This window comes from Chamaea fasciata, unplaced genomic scaffold (assembly GCF_029207755.1).
Source record: "Chamaea fasciata isolate MVZ Bird 193981 ecotype frontalis unplaced genomic scaffold, bChaFas1.0.hap1 SCAF_2, whole genome shotgun sequence".
NCBI lineage: Eukaryota > Metazoa > Chordata > Aves > Passeriformes > Sylviidae > Chamaea > Chamaea fasciata.
In genome coordinates this window covers 5,089,791-5,113,650 of record NW_027094087.1, presented here as the reverse complement: position 1 = coordinate 5,113,650, position 23,860 = coordinate 5,089,791, and the positions used below count along the sequence as shown (strand labels likewise).

The window sequence follows — 23,860 nt, the reverse complement described above, 5'->3', positions numbered from 1 at the left end:
ATTCATTGGCTGGTCTGGATTCATGTTTGGATGGCATATCTGTGACTGATTCTCAGTTCTCTTCTTTCACAGAGCCATCGAATGGCTTGAGTTGGAAGGGATCTTTAAAGATCATCTAATCCTTGAAGGACATCAACCTGTTGGAATGAGGCCAAAGGAGGGCCACCAAGATGACTGTGAGGATGGAGGAGCTCTCCTATAAGGAAAGGCTGAGAGAATTTGGTTTGTTCAGCCTGGTAAAGAGAAAGCCTAGGGGTGACCTATTTGCACCCTTCCAGTACCTGAAGACGGAGAGGGACTTTTTACGGGAGCATGTAGTGACAGGACAAGGGGGAATGGATTAAAACCAAAAGAGCATGGGTTTAGGTTAGATGTTAGGTAAAAAATGCTTTACTGTCAGGGTGGTGAGGCACTGGAATAGGTTGTCTAAAGTTGTGGATGTGCCATATCTAGAAGTGTTCACGGTCAGGTTGGATGGAGCTCTGAGCAACCTGGTCTAGTGAAAAACATCCCAGCCCATGGCAGGGGGGTTGGAACTAAATAATGTTTGAAGTCCCTTTCAACCCAAACCCTTTGACGATTCTATGATTCCTTGCAGTCCACAGCCCTGAAGCTGCAAAGAAATGTATAAAAATCAGTCTGAACCTTAATACTGTAACAACGAGATTCGTGACTTTACCCTAGATGTCCAAAGTGAATCAAGCCTCGGCAACAGCGAATGGTCGGGCCAGGAGAAAGAAAGGACAGGCTGGACCAAATGCTTGATGAATCCAGGCGTCCATGGAAGTTCTCCCCCAAAAACGCCCGAAGGCAGCGAGGGGCAGCAGGCGGGCGCCCAGACCTGTGTGGGGCTGGCGGGATTCCTGCGGGCGGAGCTTGGCGGATACTCGGAGGAGCTTTCCCAGCTGCACACTCTGAGCTCCTCTGGGCAGCGGCTGCTTGCGCAGCACGGCCCCATCTATCGCAACCCGCCGGGGCTCTGTCGCGACAGGGCAATGTCGGCCCGCCCCCTCCGCGCTCGGGCGGGAACTACAGCTCCCATGGCCGCGCGGGGCGGGCGCCGCCGCCATCTTGGGCCGGGCGGCGGGGCGGCCATGGCCGCGGGGCGGGCGGCGCTGGCGCTGTGGGCCGTGGCGGCCGCGCTGTGCCGCCTGGAGCCCGCCCTGGCCGCAGGTGAGCGGCGGGACGGCGGGACGGGAGTGCGGACCGGGGCCGGGGGGCCGGGCGGGCGGCTCCCGCAGCGCCCCGCGGCGGACCGCGGGTGGAAGGCGCGCCCGACGCGCTGCCCGTTCCCCGCCTCCCCACGCCGCCGCTCGTTCTGCCGGCGGATGGATCGAATCCTTTGGCTTTTCCTTCCTGTGTGTTTTAGATGCCAAGTGGAAAGCGATAACTGGCCAAATTAAGAAAGCTGTGGAAGCCTATGAGCCGTGTGTAAAGGAAAATTGCAGCTGCCACCAAAGGTGAGAGACTGGTTTCCTTTCGAGTGCGCAGGTCCCCGGACACAGGAGGGAATCCTTTCGGCACCGCTGGTGGATTGGGGATTAGCTAGGGAATATTTTGGCCCAAAGGTGTCACATCTGCAGCTATGGGACCGGCGCTGGTCACACACCTTCTTACCCTCTCTGCAACTGAATATACAGTGTGTTGGCATTTCATATATGACCACACAATAAACCATACACATAGCTGGTGACATTTCTCTTAACAACCCACTTCTGCCTTCTCGCTCAGTAGGACTGGGGGGCTTTGATACCTTTAAACAGCATTTTTATTTAAAGGAGGAAAAGGAATTCAGGAGTTATCATATACTTCTGCCTTTAGGATGAGGATTTCAGATGCAGAAACACAGATGCCCAACTTCAAGCCTCCTATTTAAAAGTATCAGATGTGCTCACTCATTTTGGGGTTTGAGTGCTACATTGGCTTTTAAAATCAGATGAGTCATATTGAGCAACTGTTTGTACACTCTGTTTGGAGTTTTTGATCTTCTTTGCTCTTGAAATATTGATGAGGGAAAGTCTCTTCTAGCTGAGCTTTCCAGTCTTTTTCCCAAGTTCCAGCCCAGATACAGCCTAAAGACATGTCCTAATCTTTAAACATACACCCCCCCAGCTCCTGCCCACCTCTGGGCAAAACACCTTCCCAAGTCGTACCAACCTCCAAATCTGTTCCAAAACATGACAGTCAATCATACCATGAAGTGAGGGTGGCTGTGGATTTGCCATGTCACTGCAACTCTCCTCCTGTTCTCAGCTCATCCCGTTGGCATCCCTGCCAGACTGCTCATGCTGTTATGGTCAGGCTATCTGCACAATGACAATTCCTGACAGTTTTCTTGCTCTCTACCTGATTAGGAAATAGCAGAATTCTGGAGGTTGGAGGGGACCACTTGAGATCATCAAGTCCAGCCCCTCTGCTCGAGTAGGGTTGTCAGGACTGTGACCAGTCAGGTTTTAAATATCTCAACATTAATATGTCAAAGAAACTCCACAGGCCCTCTGGGCGACCTGTACCAGTGTTCGATCACCCACACAGTGTGATCCCACTGGTGTGGTCCTGCTAGTGTTTTCTTAAACTGAAACATTGATGCAATGTCTACCTAAAAGCAAAGAATGTTTCCTTGGCTGTTAGAATCTGACAGTGTTTATTATATGGTCCGAGCAGTTAGATCACAGGACTTTTAGAATAAATTTATGTAAGTTGCAGCCTCATTCCGTGTTTTCTTATATTCATTAGGTTTATACTTCCATACTGTGTTCCTGGAGCTCACTGGTGATGTGCAGAAGTCACAGGACATGTGCTGCATAGGCCTGTCGTCCTGGGCCAGCTTTCACTCACCCAGTGTTTCTGGGTGATGGTATTTCATGCTACTAGACTGTTACCTACATTTTTAATGTCTACATAGCATGACATTTTGTGAGGAATTTGGTCTCGGTGTGCTCCATCATTTGTGGAGAGCCAGAGCACAAGGCTGAAGTGAGCTGAAGGGTTTTACCCAAAGCATACCAGGGTATGTCAGGTACTTTTGTGAGCGAGTGACTAGAGTTGTCCTGTGCTGGGTTTTGTGTTCAGGCGAACAGCACATAGGTAAAAGTGTGAAGCTTGGACCTAAGAGTCTCTGAGGAACTTCCAAGTGACTTAAATTCTCACACCAAAGCTCCTAGAAGCTACGTGGAGCTTTTTTTAGCTAGAAGCCTGTTCTGCACACTGCAGTAATTTCATGCACAGTATCCTCCCTGTGGTACATAATAATGGCTGATGGTTTTGTTCCAGTGTCTGGAAGGAGGACCTGGCTCCTTTTCGAGGTGGCATTTCCAAGGAGATGATGTCAGACGTGGTGAGCCGGAAGCTCGGGACCCACTACCAAATCATTAAAAACAAACTGTATCGTGAGCAGGACTGCATGTTCCCTGCAAGGTAAGAGCTGTACAGAGGATCTGCTCTCCCTGGGTGGGACAGAAGAGTACTTCCAACACTGCCAAGCTGGATGTGAATGAGTACTGTGGTGTTTCAGAGGTCTGAATTCGTCATCAGAGCAGGAGCCCAGAAAATAAACTATTAGGCTTATATGCATCAGTAGGGAAGTGTCACTGTTGCACTTCAGTGTGCAAAGGGTTGTTTGGTTATGGGATCCCAGAGAAAGCTCAGATCAGGCCAGATTTAATAGGATGTGTTGCCTCATTGGTGTCCATACAGCAGTGGGACTTGGAGGCTGCTGTAGGCAGTTCCCAGTTGGCATCATGGTATGGCTTAGGCTTGCCATCTCTTCTGCCTCTGTGCAGAGCAAGACCTGCAAGAGACTGCAGGAGTCTGCCTCCTTATAGCTCTTTTGCCATGTGTCATTTCTCCACAGATGCAGTGGAGTCGAGCACTTCATTCTGGAGATCATCCACCGCCTCCCTGACATGGAAATGGTGATCAATGTGCGAGACTACCCGCAGGTTCCCAAGTGGATGAAACCCATTATCCCAGTCTTCTCCTTCAGCAAGGTACACACACCTTTAAAAGCTGGGCATTTCCAAGATGTGCATGTCCTTTCTTTTGGGAACAGATTTTTGAGGATGGTTCTCTGCAGGTTTTCTGTGCATCGAAATTGCTTGCTCCGTCTTACCCTTTGTTTCCTTTTGCTTCCAGTTTTCTGGCAGACAGACCTGCAGATCAATTTGATAGATCAGCTTTTCCCCTCATTAGCTTCTCTTCCAGGTCAAAAAGAGTACCTGTGCTGCAGTGGAATGATACACAGCCGGGTGGGATACGTGCCAGTATTCCTCCCATTTGCTACAATACCACCGTTAAAATTGTAGCCACAGTTTATCAGCAATATTAAGGATTTTTGATCATGTCGGTTGTCATACAGTAATCTCATTTAATGTGGATATTTTAGTCTTTTTTTTTGTGGTACCACAGATGGGTGTTTCTGTAATCTTGTCATCTTCTGTGAACCCTTTTCTCTTGGATTCCCTTTTCCTCCTGCAAATGTGCACACACACACAGAGGTGCACATGTGCATGGAGACAATCGCTCTTTGCTTCTCTGTTCCCAGACTCAAGAACTCTCCTGCATGTTTTCCTACCACCCCCACTGTTAAACCTGACTGTAGCATAGTGTCTCCTCCTTTCCAACAAAATGTTCTTACACCTCGAGCTTTGGCTAATCTTGCTTTGCCTTAGCGTATGCCCTGTATGCCCAAATCCTGCAGTTTCACAACAAATGCTGTTCTTGGCTGAAGTCCAGCAGACAGTAAGATGCACGGAGAAGCAATGAATTATTTGGTCTTGCTGATTCAAACCCAGCTCTGTTTCTGCTAACTTGCTGCATCTTACTCTGAACCTAAGGCTTCAGCTCCTGAAATCTGAACCGTGTTATCCATAACTATTGCCGACTCCTCAGCAATCCTAAAATTCTCTCTAGATTTTCAGTACAGGCAATAACCATGTTTGCTGCTGGATGCAGCAGTAAAGCCAAGCTGTCTTGCCCCTGGACCACTGAACAGCCTTAACTCTAGCCAGCAGAAGCCATGCCCTGCAAGGCCCTGCAAGAAACTGAGCTCTGTGCTCACTGTTGTCCAGTATCTGAACTGTAACCTCAACCCTATCTTAATTGAAACCCAGTGACCTAGGCACAGCTCACATGTCAGCAGCCAGTGTTAGGAAGACTTCAGGGTGCTGGTCCTATGTGCTTTCTAAAGCTGAAAGTGTAAGGCATTGAAGTATAGTCCTGTTCTGCATCTCAGAAAGTTGATCATGGAGCTGTTGTGCTGGTTGTAGCAGGACTGAGAGGATAGAGAAGCACACACTTATTCAAGTTGGAAGGGACTTCAGAAGGTCACCCAGTCCAGCATCTTGGCTCAGAGTAGGAACAGCTCTGGGCTGCATCCTGCTCAGATCTGAGCATCCCTGGGGACAGAGCATCCACAGACAGTCTGATGTGTTGTCAGAATGAAAACATATTTCCCACTATCTAACTGGAATTTCTCCTCTTTTAATCAAAGCCTGCTGCCACTCACTGGCTCTGCACTTCAGAAAAGTGTGTGCCTCCTCCTGAACTCTCTCATTAGGCACTAGGAGATGGCATTTACATTCCCCCAAGCCTCTTCTCCTTGTGCTCAGACAAATCCATTCCTCCTCCCCTGTTACTAAGTCATGTGCACTAACTGCCTTGGGCCTTGGACTCACCAGAATCTCCAGGTGACAGATGGATAATTGTGTAGGAAGTTTACTACTAGTGCAAGTAAGTTGCCTATAGTCTGGATCATGGAAGGGTTTAATCTTAAGTGCTGGTCTTCCCTCTGATTATGTATGGGGATTTAAGCAATCAAACAGGAGTGAGGAACTGGAATTCTTACATGACCTGGATACTTGTTACAGTGAATTGTTAAGTGATCTCTAGGAAGTCTGGAATGAACTGGAGTGTTGGAAGCCTTAATGTCAAAGTGTCTCTAAGTGCCTCTGTCTCTGAGGAGGTAATAATGCCTCTTGACTTGTCATCAGAAGAAAACATTTGTAGCTACACATAGCTACAAGCCTTTTGGAAGCTGAGTTGAACTCAGGTCTTTTGCTATTTACTAATCAACTGCATCATAGATTCTTTTGCTATTTTCTACATGAAAGTCCTATGTCATCACACAGCCAGACAAGGCCTTTTAAAAGTCATTGAAGCACTGCAGTACTGAGCTGTCTTCATATGAACCCTGCCCAGGGAGATTGTGGAGTCTCCCTCTCTGGAGACATTCCAAACCCACCTGGACATGTTTCAGTGTAACCTGCTCTGGGTGACCCTGCCATGGCTGGGGGATTAGACTGGATCATCTCCAGAGGTCCCTTCCAGCCCTAATAATTCTGTCATTCTGTAAGCCCAGTAAATGGTGACTGCAAAAGCTCTTGTGGTGTCTTTTGGACACAAAATGGAGAAAGCCAACAGAGCTCCCAGAGGGAACATTTCTTACTGGTGGGCTCAGTCAGTAAAGCAAAGTAGTTATTACTCTCATTCTTGCATTACTCTCCTTTTTCTCAAGACATCTGAATACAATGATATCATGTATCCTGCCTGGACATTTTGGGAAGGAGGACCAGCTGTTTGGCCAATTTACCCGACAGGTTTGGGGCGCTGGGACCTCATGAGAGAGGACCTCAGAAGGTATGTTTTGGAAATGGTTATGTGTGGGGGGAGGTTTCATGGAAGACAAAAGTCCATCTTGCACTGGGCAGCACTGGGCCAGTGTTGATGTCTGAGACCATAGGTCTGTTGGCCTATGATCTGTCCTGCTGCCTCACATTCTCAACTGCTGTGTGGGAATTCTCCATGGAAACCTTGGATGATATCACTGGCAGTTATAATTAGCTCCTCTGTTTGCAACCCTTTAGTAAGGAATGCAGAGGACAAACTATGCACATCCTTCATGCTGTCAGGGCCAGATTACTATCGGGTTTGGGGACAGCAGGTTTGTCAATAAGGCAGCAGTTATCTTTTGCCTGCAGAAATCTCCCCTGATATACAGAAATATTTTTCTTTCTTTTCAACTACTTCCCTAGGAGCTGTGGTTTTTTCACTGCAGGGATGATCCAGGATGTTTGTATAAGCTTCTGTAAGGCTAAAGGAAAGCCTTCTTTAGATCTGCTTTTACTTGAGTGCCATTGTGCAATAGAAAAACCTGGAATCATTCCTAAGAGTTAAGAGTCACTACTGGGCTAAACAGAAGACATTTCTGGCTAGGAGTCTTCCTCCTGGCTGGATCTTTTGACTTATTAGCAGAGTAAGGGGTTTGTGTCTTTCCATGGAGAGTGTCAAACCAAGTGTGCAACAGTGGACACAGAAACAAAACAGCAAAAACCACTTCTATGTAATTGACTTGACATCCCAATGCAAGGTTGAATCTTTTGCTCTTTAAAATCTGAAAATCAACGTCATTGTTCATAGCTAAAGCTTAATGTGTTGTAGTGTAATGGAGGTCAAAGCATTTACTCATCCTTGTGTCTTCACTTGTGTCACTGGGTTGTAAGGAGAGGCAAAGCTTGACCTGCACAGGTAGATCACCTTGGGGGTCAGGACCTGCATGTTCCACCAGGTGCAGTAGAAAAGTGTGGCAGAGTTCCCCTGAGAGGTGGTGAGGCAGGTGACTGCACTGGCAGAAAAAAAGACCCCAGGTGAGCAGCTATTTTGAAGGACTTGATTAGGTTTACAATGAAAGTGATTAGGAAAAACAATGAACTCTTGTGTTTTAAGTGCAAAACACTAGGTGGGGTTTTTGTTTCTTGATTGGTGGTTTTGTTTTGTAGTGGGAAATGACTGATTAGAAACTCTCTAGTCGTTTTTCACTATCCATATTCAGTGAAGTACAGCAAAATAAAGCCACAGTAGAAAAAGTGGATTCAAATCTTAGGTAGACTTTTAATACCCTTCAAGGTTTGGTGGGGGGCTGCGTGTAATACATTGTTTTGCCTGAAAGGTGTTCTGGAAAGTGGCCTATATTGTGTTGTCTTAAACACAATATTTACAGAAAAACCTGTTTCACTGGACCTGGCTGAGAGGTTTTTTGTGCTCTAATGAAAAAAGTGATTTCCATCAAAAATGAAGAATAGCAAAAGACATCATGCTGTGAAAGCTGATGAGAGTGTTGTTTCGTGGTTATATTAAATCATTTATTGCCATGTTTAAAAAATATTTTCAGATCTGCAGAAAAATGGCCATGGAAGAAAAAAATCTCAAAGGGATATTTCCGAGGATCCAGGTGAGCATTTTTTCCTGCAGCAGAAGATTCTACCAACAGAGGCTGTGACAGCTCTCTGTATGTAGAAATTTCCATGTCTCTAAGACCTAATCCCTAATTAAGTGTAACTCAGAGTGTGTTTTGCAGAAGTAAGGAAAGCGAGACATGTTGTACAGCATTGCACTATTAGTTATTCTCCACAAGAGCTGCCATTTGCAACTAGTTTATTATAATCATCTAATACAGGAAACAGAAGTCGTGATGGATTTGCCACATTATTTCTTAATGACTAAAACTGTCACCTCAGGAACCCGCTTGTTTTGTTCTGTGAAGGGAGCTGCAGGTGCTTGATACAAATTTAAAGACTTAATATTGCTGTTCATGCTTCCTGCCAATGTGAATGCTTTATTTGCTGTGCAAGTGCTCCACACTGAATGAAAAGTATTCTGGCCTTAGGTTACCTGAGTGGTGGGAGATAAGATTATTTTTGGCCTCTCTCCAGTGACAGTTTCAAACCATGTTAAGCCCCATACTTTGTTTCTTCCCCTTCCCCAAGAGGGAAGGATTTGATGGCTTACCAGGTGGGCTCAGGAGGTGATGAGGGATATGTCTCAGGAATGTCATAACCTTGTTTGTCAGCAGTGTTTTAAAGTCCTTTCAGAGAGGTCACTGCTGAAGATGCTGAGCATCTCCTAACTCAGACATCAGGATAAAGGAAGCAGGATTTGTCCTGCAAATTGTTTAAATAATACTGTTAAATATATAGTCAGTCAAATAATTTTGGTACTTATAACTCAGTCTCTTCTGTTAATATACCTTTGGACAGAAATACACTGTGGTGCACACTTTATAATGTTTTGGGGGCTCACAGGGAGGTCAGCCTGAGAAAGAAGCAGTGTCTTGAGTCCTGCAGTCTGTTAGCTGTGTTGAGTCAGGGGGACTGGCAATTAGTGAGAGCATTTCTTTTTCAGAACAAGCCCTGAGAGAGATCCCCTCATCCTGCTGTCCCGAGAAAACCCAGAACTTGTTGACGCTGAGTACACTAAAAACCAGGCTTGGAAATCTGAAAAGGTGTGTGGGTGTTTGTCTGTCTTCTGAGTGTGAAGGCCAGAAAGGGTGGCACTGCAAGATGGCTTTGATGAGAGAGAAACATCGTGTTGGAGAGTTGTGGGTGATCCTTTGGAGTGGGGGAGGTTTGCAGTTCCCTTGATGGCCGCACCTCTCTGGCAGATGAAAGGAAGGAGTCTCTGGAGCCTGGCAGGCCAAACACTTCTCTTCCTTCTATGCTTGTTGTTCAAGGAAAGAAGAACACATAAGAAAATGAATCTCTGCCAATCTCCACCTCTCCCACAACAACAAAATTGGCCAGCCCTATTCCTTCTGTCTCTGAGCTGCCTCTCTGGTGTTGTCAGTCTTCAAACCTTTTTCTGTTTTCTCTATTTCTTGATCCTAATGTGGATAACTCGCTGATAAACTGTTGCTGATAACTTTTTAGTTTCTTAGTCTGCAGTCCAGCTCTCTCCAGACAGTCTTGGCTAATCCAGTTACACTTGGCTTCACACAGTCCATTGTCCCAAGCTGTTTTCCACTCTGTAGCTGCCAACATAACATTATCATTTAATGTGTTTGTGCTGGCATTCCCTTACAGGCAGTGTGTAATTTACTGAGCTTTTTTTCATGTTTGAAGGGGCAGGAATTCTTTATAATCCTTCTAACAGCCCACCAGAGAAGGTTTTCTCAGAAGTGGGAATAGAAGGTTTTCACACATCACTTTTGTTTCTAAGTGAGAAGGAAAACAAATTAAAACACCATTTGAAGCTTACTGTTTTGGTTTTTTTTGTTTTTCTTTTTAAATCTCTTTATTTTAAGGACACCTTAGGAAAGCCTCCTGCAAAGGAAATTCCACTGGTTGATCACTGCAAATACAAGTAAGAATTTTGATTAGTAAAGCTGTTCAAGGGCTGTGGGTTAGTCTTTCCTTGCATGGTGTAGGGTCTCTTTTTATTTCAAGGTCTAATTCAATGACCAGCTTCATGTAGATATGAAAGATTGTGAGCAGATAAAATACAGGTGAAAATTTGGGAGCTTAGCATATCAAGTGCTGCCACTAGGTGTATGCAGTAAAAAAGAGAACCTGAAATATGATTAACAGACATAGCATTAATTCATACTTTTTGTGTTGTTTGGGAGAATGTGGTTTTGATTTGCAAAGGTTTTTATTCTTTAACTAACTACTCTAGTGAGGGTTTTTTGCTGTAATACTCTCACGGGTTTCTATGTACAATATAAACTCTTAGTGTGTATGCACTTGTGTGTCAAATGTTTTGCTTTTTCTTCTGCTAGTTGTGATTCTGCCAGCCAGAATCTGCTGATATAAGAGCTCAGTCATTTGGCTGAATCTGTGTTTTTGTGCAAATGTGATTGACTTGTCTCATTTTGTATTTCACTAGACTGTAGCTCAGGTTTCTCCCTTCTGTTACACATACACTGCCCAGCTCTGATGCTCCCCAGCCCATCATATGGTTTAGGCTGAGACCTTCTCACAAACTTTTGTTGTAGCCCGGGATGGGAGGGTCAACGTGAACTTTTTTCTGCTCCCTTCAGTGTAGGTGTTACAGCAGGCTGGCTTGGCTGAGGTCATGGATGGTGGGAGCTGTGTCTGGAATTGGACAGAGGCATTTCCTTGCTTCCAGACCATCATTCTTGTTACATCTCTACATGTATTTGTTGAATTCCTAATACAGTGAGCTCCTCGTCCCTGCCTTGAGATCCTAGGTAATAGAAAGGAGGCAAAGTAATTTCAGATTTACTCCTTGATATTTACTGTTGAACTAAATTTAGCTGTAATTCCCATCTTGCCCAAAATATATATAATATATGAGCTCTATCTCACCCAAAATAGCTTAGTTAAAGGAAGAACTCTCTTCCCCCAGCCCAAAAATGTTTGACTTCAAAGATCAGTTATATGTTCTGGGGAGGTTTACCCGTAGGACAAACAGCTTTCCATATAATAGGAGAAATGTGGGTTTGATAAAGAAAATAAGTAAGTAAACAAACATCCCTATGAGATACAGTTTGCTAAAAGAAATACCCCCTTTGCCACAGTCAAGCTCACTTTACTAACTTGGCAGAAAATACTGAAAACAAAATTGTGGATTCTTTGTTATCTGCAAAGTCCATCTGTTGTGTGCTGGCCCATTTAACCTCTTAGAGTTGCATTCCCAAGTTAATATGAAACAATTACATTCAGATTAAAGCAGAATCCCACAGGAAAAAATAACCTGAGATAGATGTGGCAAAGCACAACAATGAACAGAAAAGCTTCACTGCAAGGCAAGAGAGAATTGGGAAAACTTTCCTCGTGGTTGACAAAGCCTCTGGGTGACCCTACAGGGTCATGGAATCCATGTTGTGACCTTCCATGCCTGGTTGGCAATTGTCCACAAGGCCTCGTCGGTTTGTCACAGGCAGGTGCCTTTATCGGAGGTAAAGCCTCACATCTTGGATTTCTCACTGAGTTTTGACAGAGAGCAGAAACTGACCCAGCACACCCTTAACTTCAGCTCGCCTTTCCTTTGAGCAGCTTCAAACAAATGCCTTTCCTCTGTTGTAGTGACTGGTGTGCTGCTCAGCTGCTGCCTGTCAGGAAAGGTTCACTGCCACTTGGAGACCAGCACACTTCAGTGCATTTCCTCACTCCAAATGTGTAATCAGGTCCCTCTCTTTGCTCATCCTTTTAAAGGTACCTGTTTAATTTCCGGGGAGTGGCGGCCAGTTTCCGCTTGAAACACCTTTTCCTGTGTGGCTCACTCGTCTTTCACGTGGGAGAAGAGTGGCTGGAGTTCTTCTACCCCCAGCTGAAGCCCTGGGTCCACTACATCCCGGTGCGGTCAGACCTCTCTGATGTCAGGTGAGAGGCCTGAGGAGCATTCCCTACCTTGGGGAAGCCTTTGGGAAGGCGGGATGGTTTGTGTTGGGCCGTGGAAGAACCTCCACTCCATGGAGGCATCAGGCAAAGAGTCTTGGAGGTCGTGGTCTTTTCATCACTGCCCCAAAGAATCCTTTGCTGATGTTGTTTGGGGAGTGCGGTTTCACTGGAGTAAGTCTTTCGTCTCACTGAAATCAGCAGGCACTAGACACTTAAATTTGCAAGTGGGCAGCAGAGATAAGGGGGAAGAAGAACTTATCAGTGGGCCAAAAATGTGTTAGCTCCCAGATTTCAGGATGTTGTCCAGAACTGATGTGAAACAATCAAGAAGAGAAGTTTCTTCTGTGCTCTGAGGTGAGCAGCACCTTCACTCACTTGTAGACTCTTAATGTCACCCTCCCCAACAACTTAGCTACGGGATGATGTTCTCCACTGAGCCAGTTGTTTCATAGCTTTTTTTTGTCTGTGTGTCTTCATTTTAGGGAGCTCTTGCAATTTGTAAAGGAAAATGATGCCATAGCACAAGAAATTTCAGAGAGGTAAGCAGTGTGTCCTTCCTGGCTATTAGGCAGTCTTCTTCCAAAACATTTTCTTACACTGCTTTTGAAGGGGTTGCCTATCAAAGACCGCCAAGTATTAGTAGGGTGCAGTACAACTGATCTTCTGCAATAACAGCAGGAGGGCTGGAGCACTCATAACAAGCAGAGGGAAGCAGAGAACAGGATGCTGTGCTCAGCTCTTTGGTTCACATGTGACCCGTGTCAAGATCCCCACGGAAAGCTGGCAGAGGTTGGGAGTTTTTCTCTCAGGATGAGGCGAGCTGGCTCCTGGGAGCTGTGTCTGCACTGCAAACATTATCTATCCAGGCTGGTCTGAAGCAGCATGCATCAGTGCTGCTCTAGCTGTATGTGATAAGTGAAATCTGGTATTTATTATCCCAGATAGCAAATACTGTCTTGAGGATAGCAAAAGCACTGCAACTGTCAGAGCTGTGAGCATGAATGGAAATCGTAAAATTAAAATAGACAGTACAGAGCAGTGTGTGTTGTTTCTCATTTGAAACAAGGAAGAGTGAATGTTGATACACATCCAAACCAAAACTAATGACTCTTGTAGGAACTGGAAAACAGTCCTGACTGTGCCTTGTGTGTCTCTAGGGGACGTCAGTTCATCACTGAGCACTTGGACATGGAGGACATCTCCTGCTACTGGGAGAATCTGCTGTCTGAATATTCCCAAACCTTGACTTACAAAGTGAAAAGGAGGAAGAGCTACAGTGAGATCACTTCTGGACAACTGAAAACAGAACTGTAGACTTCTCTGTTCTTCTCTTCAGCTCAAACTGATCACTGTGGACATCTGAAGATCAGTATTAACTTATTTCTTGCTCTCTCAGGCTTACCTTTCACACTAGAACTACAGAGAACAGCAGTAGGCTGACTTGGACATTCTTCCCGGCAGTGGGACCTGGTTATATTGCCACCACAAGAATGTTATGCAGCATGTTGGATTATGGCTATTTAATGGTGTGGTCAGTCATACCTAGAGGAGGGGTGCTAGCATTTAGGACTTAGTAACTACCTGTCTCAGAATGAACCTAAATCCCATTCAGTCGATGCGAAGCCTTACTGGACTTTTTACCAAAAGTCATGGCAGGGGGGACAGACTATGAGCTGCACTCAGCTGGCAAATACTTGCCCCTTTGTTTGGCAAATGTTTTCTCAGCTGGGTGATAGCACTTGGGGTATTAGGTGTTCTCTCACAGAAGCAGGTACTAGGATTTGGGGGTAACATTTCTGGATAGCTTAGACTATGTTTATGTTGGGTTTTATAGATTGATGGTAGGGTTTTGACATGCCCTTGAAAGGATTACTGATCCTTGCAGAGTTACCCTTCCTGCCTCACAGGGGAGGTGGTGGTGATGATGGCCATCATCAGTGATGTGCTTGGCAACTGAGACAGAGATGGTTCATCCTCCAACAGATGAGCTGGGTGCCTGCACAGCCCTGCACAAATGAGCCCCTGTTAATTATCTCTCACCAGCTGCCTGGCCAGACATCCTGGAACCCTTAGGAACCCAGAGGAAGTATTCATAGAGGTAGATGTAGCTCTTCTTTTTTCCAAAAGTGCAGAGTCTGCTCTCCCCTTCTGTAATTTTTCTAGGATTATTCTAGGGATTTTGTTGTTGTTGTTTTGTTTTGTTTGGGGTTCTGTGGGTTTTATTTTTGGGATTGGTACTACATCTGCTCACTTCAGTACTTGCTTTTTTTTCCCCACAGCTGTGCCACTTCTTTTCTCATCTCCTTCAGCTTGGTTGAGGGAGTGGCTTCAGTCACACAGTAGCTGCTACTGCTCGCATTACCCATTTTGAGTTCAGTCACAGGCTGCTTGTTTTTGCTGCGTTTATGCCCACCACAGCCTCGCAGCCCAGGACTGCAGCTCCTGAAATGCTCTGTGCCCCCTAAAGTGAGAAGCTGGGAGGGAGCAGCATCTTCTCTGGCAGCCAGACAGGAGAGTGTGGGGTGGCAGGAAGGACACAGGAGCCTCCTAGAGGAGCACCCTTGATGGTAAAGCAGCCTCATGGCTGAGAGAGCAGCACATTATAAAAGAAGAGGATGATAGCAACAGCTCTCAGACCTGTCTGCAGTGAGTGTGGATCAGGGAAGAAGGAAAATGCATGGAACAATAACGTTTAGGTGCATGTGTGCCCTCACAGAGGCCTTGCAGCCCTGGTACAGGGACACAGCAGCTGGCCCTATTGATCAAGTGCTGGTTGCTGGGGGCAGCGTGTTGGTTTTGGGACCAGTGCTGGGATTATCCCACCCAGCAAAGGAAACAGAACTGGGCATTAAAAGAACCTGGTTTCCCAGGACGACTGTGCCAGAGTGGAAAGGGTTTTCTGGTTTTCTATTTTTAGCCAATGGAGAGAGAGCACTCCAAGAAACTGAACAGCTTTGTATGATATTTTAAAACTATTTGTAATGAAGTGCTTTTTTGGAATAAAACAAACAAAAATGAAGTTTTGCTGGATGCATGTTGCTTCATCAGAAGAGTAATAAAAGGTCTGCAGAGCCCCAGCTGTTCCACCTGTAGATCTTGCGGTGAAATTTGATTGTTGCACCTCAGGTGGCCCTTGGCTGAAGTGTTGGTTCGTCAGGAGTGGGGGAAGAATCCCGGGAATTCATGTCCCGTGCGTTAAAATACAGGCTCGGTGGGAAAGCCCAGGCACCGCCTCTGGTGGGGAGCTTTCCCTCCTTTGGTGAAAGGCCTCACAAACGAGTCTGGGGGCACTTCGGGGGTCTTTGATGGTTTATAACACCGCTGCATCCGTGTCAGCACAGTCGAGCCCGAGGGAAGGGGGAATTCACGACAGGGAGTTGTTCCAGGGAAGGCAATGAGCACCCTGAGAGGCACCATCTCGCCGCGCAGGACTTGCCTGGTAGCGGCCTCAAAGCCGGGGGCTGCACCCCTCTGTCTAATGCGAGCCGGGCATCGCAGCCCCCAAAACTCAGCTCCTCTCTCGGGGTGGGGGGGAAACAAACCTGGCCCTGCACAAAAGGGGAAATGTTTGGAGTCATTAATCGGTAAAAGCGCTGTCCCTCACACGGGCTCCGTGCCGTGCCCCGCCGGGGCGCAGGGGGCGCTGCCGCTCCCGCCCGCCGCCGCCTCGGCCATGGCGGAGCTCGCCGGCGCCCCGGCCGGCTCCCAGCGCCCCGCGCCGCTGCCGCAGACGGGCTGGGAGCGCCTCAGCGAGCTCTGGCGGCGAGAGTGAGCGCCGGGCCGGGCTCGGGTGGGACGGGATGGGCCGGCTGGGGCTCTGCGGGGCTGGGTCGCTGCGGTCCCGCCGTGCCGAGCCCGCGCCCATCGCTGCCCCTTCCCTTTTGCAGCGAGCAGCGGCAGTACCCGGAGGAGACGGTGAACATCATCAAGTCGGCCTTCACGGCGGGCGTGGTGGGCTGGCTCTACGGGGGGCTGCCTGCCTTCGTCAGCGCCCGCAAGGCCTTCATCGAGAGCAGCCACGGCGACATCTTCCAGAACCGCGCCGAGGCCGTGGTACGGGCCCGGGGGACGCGCGGGGAGCGCCGGGCACCGCCCCGGGAGGCCTCGGCCTTGGGAAGGCGCCGGCCGCGGAAGGTGCCCTTGGAGGCGCCGTTTGGGGTGACACCGGAGCCCGCAGGAGGCCGGCTGGCCTCGCGTTTGTGGGACGCGTGTGTTTGCCCGGTTCTGGTACAGAGAGTTCGCTGAGAGTGCGTAAAGTGCACTAAGCAGCCGGCCCGGTCCGCTGCTGCGGGAATTGGCGGTTCCCCGTTACCCAAACTGCAGGCGGTCAGCTTTAGAAAAGTGTCCTTCCTCACAGAGAAAGTTGGTAGCAAGGTGTACCGCTCTGTTAGCTGTCTGATTAATACGTCTCGAAAAGGCTTTCCGCTTTTAAATTTTAGTGTGCTGACAGGAGACTTAGCAGTATCAAACTGGGATTGTACTCTTGTCTTATTAGTCATTTCAGACCATTTAAAATTCTTTTAGAACAACAGCACAACAAAGAACATTTGTGACATTTTACAGATGTATTGAACTTCTAGGTGTTTGTTGTTCAATTAAACTGTTGGTTACCTGGATTATGAGGAAGAAAACGCCCTAAAAATCTGCTTGATGTAAATTTTGCATCACTCAGAATTAGATTTGGCCTCTGATGTGGTGACCTGCAAATTACCACCGCTGGGCTTCACTCTGGCAACTCTCCGGTATATCTGAACCCAGGCTAAGCACCTACGCCACAGGCACTGGAAGAGGAAATTTAATTACTTTCATGGTGTTAGCTGCAACATTTTTAATGTTTGGAATTAAAAACTGGAATAGATTCTTGGTTTTCCTGTTGGTGGCTGGGAGCAGCTTTTCCTCCCGAGGTTGCTGACTTGATCAGAGTTGGGCTAGCAGTGCCAAGGGACATCAGTCCCACGCCCTGGCTTGCAGCGGGCTGGCGGTGCTGGCAGGAGGAGGTGGCTGTGACCTGTGACCTGTGACATGTCCTCTCTGTCCCCTCAGCACTCTGCACACCGTGCTGGTCTCCGGAGTTTCATCCGCTACGGCTGGCGCTGGAGCTGGAGGGTCACGGCTTTCGCCACCGTATTCAAGTGAGTGTTTCCTGGTGGCACAGGGAGCAGAGCTGCCCTGTGCTTGTCCTGCAGCACCAGTGGCCAGGAGCTCTCCTGCCTGCAGTGCCCACAGCCCTGGTGATTGATTGAGGCTCCTGGTGTTGCCTTAACATGAGCCTGGCTGATCAGGCAGGAGCCTGAAGAGGGCTTAACCTTTTAGAGTTGCCCCAGAATTCTCATCTTCCATTGAATCAACACAAACCCTGAATGTGGAAAAGCCCTGTTTGTACATCTAATCCCCCTGTTGCTGACTTGAATGCTGTTCTTCCCTTTCTTGACAGCTGCTTTCTGCTTTTGCTTCATGTCTTTTTGTGCTTTTTCTCTGAGGGAGTGTTAAAGTGTGTTGGCAGTTTCTGGAAGTGCTTTCTAACCCACACTGATTTTTGTCCTTTCTGCTATGTCTCATTACTCTCATTAGATTAGTTTGTATACACTGGTGGTACTCACAGTTGTCACTACTCCTACTTTGCGTACACTGGTGTTACTCACAATTCTTTGTTCTTGTCCTCAGACACTTGCAGGGGATTGTCTTGTTCTTGAGCAGTTGCTGAGTATCAGACCTGCCAGTTCTATGCACCTGTTTAGGCCTTCACGTTTTTCCTGCACTCACAAAACCAATGCAGAGAGTGTTCTGCTTCCCTGATTGTTTTTCCTTGGGTGTTTTCAGGGCATTTCTGGAAATAGAACATCAAACAAAGCATGGACTTCTGAGCAAAGCCCTTTTAAACTAGAAATATCTCCTTCCCTGTTGTTCAACCTAGTAAATTTGTAAATTTAAACCTGCATTGACTCTGCAGGGATGTTCTCTTTAAGTTCACCTTCTGCTTTTAAGATCCCACAGTATTGACTGGCATTATATTTCTGTGTCTCTCTTTCTTCTCTCTTATTTTTTTGTTCCTTTCTGAATTTCTTCCTCACCGTCTCTGGGTTTCTGTGGCTCCTTTTACTTTAGTATCTGTTTGTAGGCTTTCTCTCCTGGAGCTTTTGATTTCTTTGGGTTTTCCTGGATTTCTTTGGATTTGACATTGTAACCTCGTCATCCTCCACCAGGTGTCTCCCCTGCATTCAGATCAGCCCCTTTTTCACCAGCCCTTTGGAAAAGGTTCTGAGCTACGCTGTTTGCTGCTCAGCATTGTGTCTGTGAAGCCCAAGTTGAAAATTTCGTCCTGCAGTTGTGAAAACTTTAAAGTTTCACTATTAAAAACCAAGTTGTTTGGGTTTATTCGTGTTGGAAAGGAGAGGAGGATTGCTGTTGGCTTGTCAATGCCATGCAGGAGGCTGGGGAGTATGTGGCTGCTGAACGGAGAACAGAGGGTTTGGAGCTTAGCTGATGTTTTAGGAAGAGTTGGTTTACCTACCCCAGAGGGAAATCTGACGCCACAAGAGTCGGTGACCCTGCTGATGTCATGAGTGTGACTTAGGCTGTTGTACTGGGGACTGTTCACAAGGCGGGATCTTACTGACACGTGGATCAGCTTCTGGGGTACATGTCCTACATCAGGACTGACTGACTGAGAGGACCTTTTCATTGCTCAAATTCTTTTATCCTTGACTATATTATATGTTCCTAGAACAGGTAGTTCAGAGAAGTCGTGGAAATGTTCAAGGCCAGGCTGAATGGAGCTCTGAGCAGCCTGGTCCAGTGGAAGGTGCCCCTGCCCACAGTAAGGGCTTGGAACTGGATGATCTTTAACATCACTTGCAACCCAAACCATTCTGATTCTATGATTCTATCTGATGGGAAAGAAAAATCTTTGATTGAAAAAAAGAAAGAGTGTCTCAGATCCAGTTCAGGATCTCTGATACTCCCTGGCCTGTGTCTGTGCAGCTGCCTGCAGTAAAGGCAGAGGAGCATGGCTGGCATGTGTGCGCTCTGAACAGATGGGCAACCAGGCAGTTAGAGGCAACCTGAGGGCTGCCTTAATGAAATCCAGCTTTATTTCAGGCTGTGTTTTGCTACCTCTCTCATTCCTTGTGCAGCTGCTGACTTCTGTGCCTTACCTTTGCAGCGTGGTGAGCACGGGCCTGTCTGCGTACCGCGATAAAACCACCATCAGTAACTTTGCTGCAGCAGGAGGTAAGAGTGCTCTGACCTTGTGTGCTTCTGTTTGTGAGCAAGGGTCCTAGCAGAAAAGCATAAGCAAGTATCCACATGCCTTGGGCTTGAGCAGCCTCTGTGCTCTTGGGTTTTGCTTCTTGTTCCACTGACTTTGCCCTGTTGTTTGCCTGCTGCGTGCCTGTATTTGTAACAGAGATACTGATGCACTGCTGAAACCATTGGGGAGTTTTGTGGTTATCTGTTCATCTTCAAGATACTTGCTGGAGTATTTTGGGTGAAAAATGCTTGTGTGGGGTAAAGGTGCATAACCTGTTCTCATAAGCACCTATTTAACAGGGAAAGCATTTTTTATTTTCACTCTTGGTAACAATTCAGCACACTGTTTTATAGGCTGCCTTTTTCATGCTAAGTTTTGCATGCCCACTTTTGGCAACATGGCTCTGGGTAAGTGATCTGCTTGTTCAGTTTTACAGGCTTTATTGCCCTTACAGTTGGTTATACTTATTACTGATCCTTTCTGCCTTACATGGCAGCTGCTATTATTCGCTGTTGTTGAACAAAAAGAAGGGTGAGGGAGATCATGCTCCAGCCTAGAGAGAGCTTAGTTTTACTGTCATAGATACTTCTGTGATACAGGAAAAACTTTGGCAGTTTTTCTGAAGCAGAAGGAACTTTGTACAATGTTTCAAGTGCAGAGACCATGGTGACTGTGTGGTCAGGGTCTGTCCCAGTGGCCATGGCACTTGGTTTCTGTTCTGCTATAAGCAGATTTCAGCTCATGGAGAAGAGAAATGCAGCAAAGCAGCTCCCTATGTTGGTGTGAGATGTCTGTGGTGGGGCTGTTTCTAGTTTCAGTGGGTTTGTTCTGTTTTTAGCCTTCACAGGAGCCCTGTTCAGAATGCACTTGGGCCTGCAGGGCCTGGTGGGCGGCATCGTGTTTGGGACAGCATTTGGGTGAGTTGTGACTGCTGCACACACCGAGCCTGGAATCACAGGTGGGGCTAAGGAGCTTCCCTCCCTTCCTCTCTTGCCTTGAGGGATTTTCTGTATCTCTGTCTTGGGCCCTCATGATGATCACTTTTCTTCCAACCTTTAAACTGTTTTTCTTTTCTTCTTTGTTTTTTGTTTTGTGTTTTGCTGCTCTCTCAGTAGTGAGAGCTCAGTGCTCTCAGTAGAGCATCTTATTTGCTGCTATTTGCTTATTAGAGGGAACAGCATTGGCTGCACCAAAGCTAAAATGTGAAGCAGCAGCCATTAGGAAACACTGAGGGAGCAGCTGCATGGCTGGACTGTAAAGTGACACCTGTCCTCGTGTGTGTCTTGCAGTCATGAATCTCCTGAAGTTCCCTGGGGCATGGAGGAACCCATGGTTCTCTCTCAGAGGCTCTGTGCTTCTGGGCAATGACCTCCAACTCAGGAGAATTCTCACTTTCCAAGCAGGACTGGGATTTCTTCTCAAATCCTGTAAATATCCTGTCAAGTGAATCTGGGGATCCTACCTGAAGAAGAGGATGAGCTTTATTTGTGCTGCTTGGCACCATCAGGATGCCTGGAAGCAGCCTAGGGAGCTTTACCAGTGAAAACACAAGTGGTTCCAGAGCTGGATGGAAGCTGAGCAGGGGTGTCACTGCCTGAAAGATAGTTTAGGTGTTCCATGGGGTCTTCATTGGGCACCATAAATCCTTCCACCCTTTTGTCCTGTATGTGGCTGTCAATGCGTAAATTCAAAATATGTTATCACAGGGGCTCCAGGGGCTCACAGCTGAAGAGAGGCTGTGGTTGGTGGGTGACAGTAGAACAGGAGTACCTTAGTCTGTGGTGTGATGTGAGTTTTGGGGAAGGTGACTCTCCCCTCATGCAGCATCTGGCCCCTGCATGCTCCTTGTGCTGATGGCAGTAATTTATTGCTGTTGTGTGTCCCCTGGGTGACTGGTGACTTCTCTGCTTCCTCCTTCAGGGTTCCTGCAGGAGGCCTCCTCATGGCAATGTATGGCTTGGCTGGTGAGACCTTGCAGGAGAAGAGGAGTCGTGAGCGCAGGGAGCTGTACGAACAGAAGCTGTCAGAGTGGTGAGGAATACTTCTGCCTGTTCCAGTCTCTCCTTCATTTCTGCTTTTTTCCCATCCCTATTAAAGAGAGGAAGGAAAGAGGATAGCTGGAGGCTTGGGGGGAAAAAAGGTCATGACGCTGGTCATGTGAATTACTGAAACTTACTAGTTCTAGAAGAAATTTTCAAGAGCTTGGATTCTGCAGTCATGTCACTGTCAGGAGGATACAGGCATAAAATTGCTTTGCACTCTCTTCTCTCCTTAGGCAATCCAGGCTCAATATGATTGAAATCTTAGGCCAAACAGAAAACAATGCCCAGGGAAGACCAGAGATGGAGACAGCAAGAGAAATGAAGAGCTTCTGAGCCTTCAACAACAGTCAGATCTCTGTTGTAAGAAGCTACATAGGATTTTGATCCTGCCTGTAAAAGCCTTCAGTCAAGAGATCATAGAAGTTGTCTGTGAATGCAGTTGTATCCTGTGAAAAAGTGTTTTGCTGAAAACATTTTTGGGGATGGATATCACTGCACAAAGAGCTTGGAAGGGTCAAACCTGTTTCACCTGAGAAGGTGGAAATACAGACTTTACAGACCAAGAAGTGTCATCTAGCTTTGGCAGGAAGTGAAGACTCCAGAGCCTCATCTGGAACCCATTTCACTGCTGAAAATGTGCAGACCACCAGTGATGTAGAAATGCTCAAGGTGTAAAGGAGCCTATTGATGGTTCGTGTGCTTAAAGGTGCCCTGATTCCAAAAGTTTATTATGCCCTGGTGAAAGCTGCTCTTCAAACAGTGCCTGAAGACCTTGCTGATGGGTGGTTTCTTGCTTGTTTCCTACAGTACTTGGGGTATTTTGCAGTCAGTGTGGAGGAAGGGTGGAGGAGCTGGGAATTGTATGGAAATGCCCTGAAAAAGGCATGTTTTGGGTTCCTCCATAGAAGCCTGAGGGGGCCACAGGAAACATGACTTATTTCTGGTGGTGATGGTGGAAGACTTGGCACTGTGGACACTTTTAACAATATGAAGGCCTCTAATTTCTTTTGCAAGTTGGAAATTAGGGGATGACCTTTGGGGGAAATGTGGTTCAGGACACTCAATAAAACCATCCAGCAGTGGAGACCGTGTCCATAAGTTCTTTATGTCAGTACAGCGGGTACTTTATGCTAGTACAATTTTGGTACTGGAGAAGCATCCTTGAGTGATACTCCTTGAGAAGAGCTCTGAGATCCCACCAGACGTTCCCCTACCCAGGCAGTAACAGAGGCAAGAGCCACGAGAGTGCCAGCTCTATTATTTTGTTCCAGAGATGAGCTGTTACCTGTGGGTGGTGCTGGAGTTACTGTAAAATGATCTGTACTCAGAAGGGTGAGGTGGCCCATCACTGTTCCCCCAAAGCAGGAGGTCAGAATTCCTGTCCCCTTTCTTTGTTGGAAATGTTTCTCCTACTAAAAGGAGTTACATCCAGGCAGGATTTTCTCTTCTCATTAGAAAAGAATCTGTTCTGGTTGAGTGCTTTTCCAGATAATTACTGTTGATTGAAATATGAACAGTCGGTCCCACAGAGTGTGTTCCACCCACCCAAAGCAGATTTTTGGCACAGTTTGCTTTCAAGAAGGTGTTGTGTTTTCTGACTCCTGAAGTGAGCATTTAATTTTTTAAACACCCCAATGTAGCTCATTTTTCCATTGAAGAAACAGGTGTATTTCAGGGTTGTCATCAACCAGCTCTGATTTTCCTTTTCTGTGTGTAAGTGAAGGATCTGCATAAGCAAAGGTATGGATTTATCTTTCCCTCTTCCTGTTTTAAGCTCTGCATGTGTTGGTGACAGTAATGGTGTTGTCCTTTGCCCCCCTCAAAAAAGAAAATAGGCCTTTCTAAGTCACATTTTTGCCGTTGTGCTTACACAGCGATATCTTATCTTCTTCTTTTTTATCTTCTTTCTTCTTGCTATTACATCCCCACCCAATATCCCACACTCTTATCTGTACAGCAGCTCTGATGACATTTAGCTGTGTCATTGCTCTGTCTCTATTCCTGTTGGGTGGAATGCCTAAAGAATACTAATTTTCCTGTGCCTGACCATTGATGCAGGGATGTTCTTCCTCAAGAGGGAAGGCAGAGCCAAGGTGTAGCAGTTGTGTGGATTTTCTCTCTGTGCAAGGGAGGGCTGCTACATGTTCTTATGCTGCTTGTTAGCCAGGGGAGGCAGAGACTTCCAGCTACACTCAAGATTAGCAGCCATTTGTTTCTCAGTTTCCAGCTGAATTTAGTTCCCTACGCTTCCTTATTTCGTAGACTGCCGAATGGGGAGTGAAGAATTGGTTCAGAGTTTGTTTTTTACCTGTAAGGGATTCTTCACATCCCCACTCCCTCCACCCCCAGCAAAAGCACAGCACTGAAATCATTGACCCTCCTCTTTCAGAGTAGGTAGCCCAAGTAGCAGGGGTACAGTGAGAACACCTTACACT

The 23,860-nt window shown here is 46.9% G+C and overlaps 2 protein-coding genes across 3 annotated transcripts; both read left to right on the top strand.

The window, feature by feature from the left end:
• Window positions 1–1,040: 1,040 nt before the first annotated feature.
• POGLUT1 (protein O-glucosyltransferase 1) lies at window positions 1,041–15,164 on the top strand. 2 transcript variants are annotated; one of them, XR_010724809.1, is made up of 12 exons: window positions 1,041–1,173; window positions 1,370–1,460; window positions 3,274–3,417; window positions 3,854–3,989; window positions 6,515–6,636; window positions 8,168–8,227; window positions 9,178–9,277; window positions 10,076–10,134; window positions 11,949–12,116; window positions 12,617–12,673; window positions 13,292–14,232; window positions 14,414–15,164. XR_010724809.1 is itself a non-coding variant. In XM_066208218.1 (11 exons), the coding sequence occupies exons 1-11, from the start codon at window positions 1,041–1,043 to the stop codon at window positions 13,446–13,448; spliced, it is 1,227 nt and encodes a 408-aa protein (XP_066064315.1). In that variant the 3' UTR covers window positions 13,449–15,164. The 2 variants fall into 2 exon arrangements, 1 of the variants encoding a protein (XP_066064315.1); XM_066208218.1 differs by having other exon boundaries at window positions 13,292–15,164.
• A 640-nt stretch (window positions 15,165–15,804) lies between these two features.
• TIMMDC1 (translocase of inner mitochondrial membrane domain containing 1) lies at window positions 15,805–22,509 on the top strand. Its single transcript, XM_066208214.1, has 7 exons — window positions 15,805–15,902; window positions 16,022–16,187; window positions 17,178–17,266; window positions 19,297–19,364; window positions 20,222–20,300; window positions 21,304–21,414; window positions 21,659–22,509. The coding sequence occupies exons 1-7, from the start codon at window positions 15,808–15,810 to the stop codon at window positions 21,756–21,758; spliced, it is 708 nt and encodes a 235-aa protein (XP_066064311.1). The 5' UTR covers window positions 15,805–15,807; the 3' UTR covers window positions 21,759–22,509.
• Window positions 22,510–23,860: the final 1,351 nt, after the last annotated feature.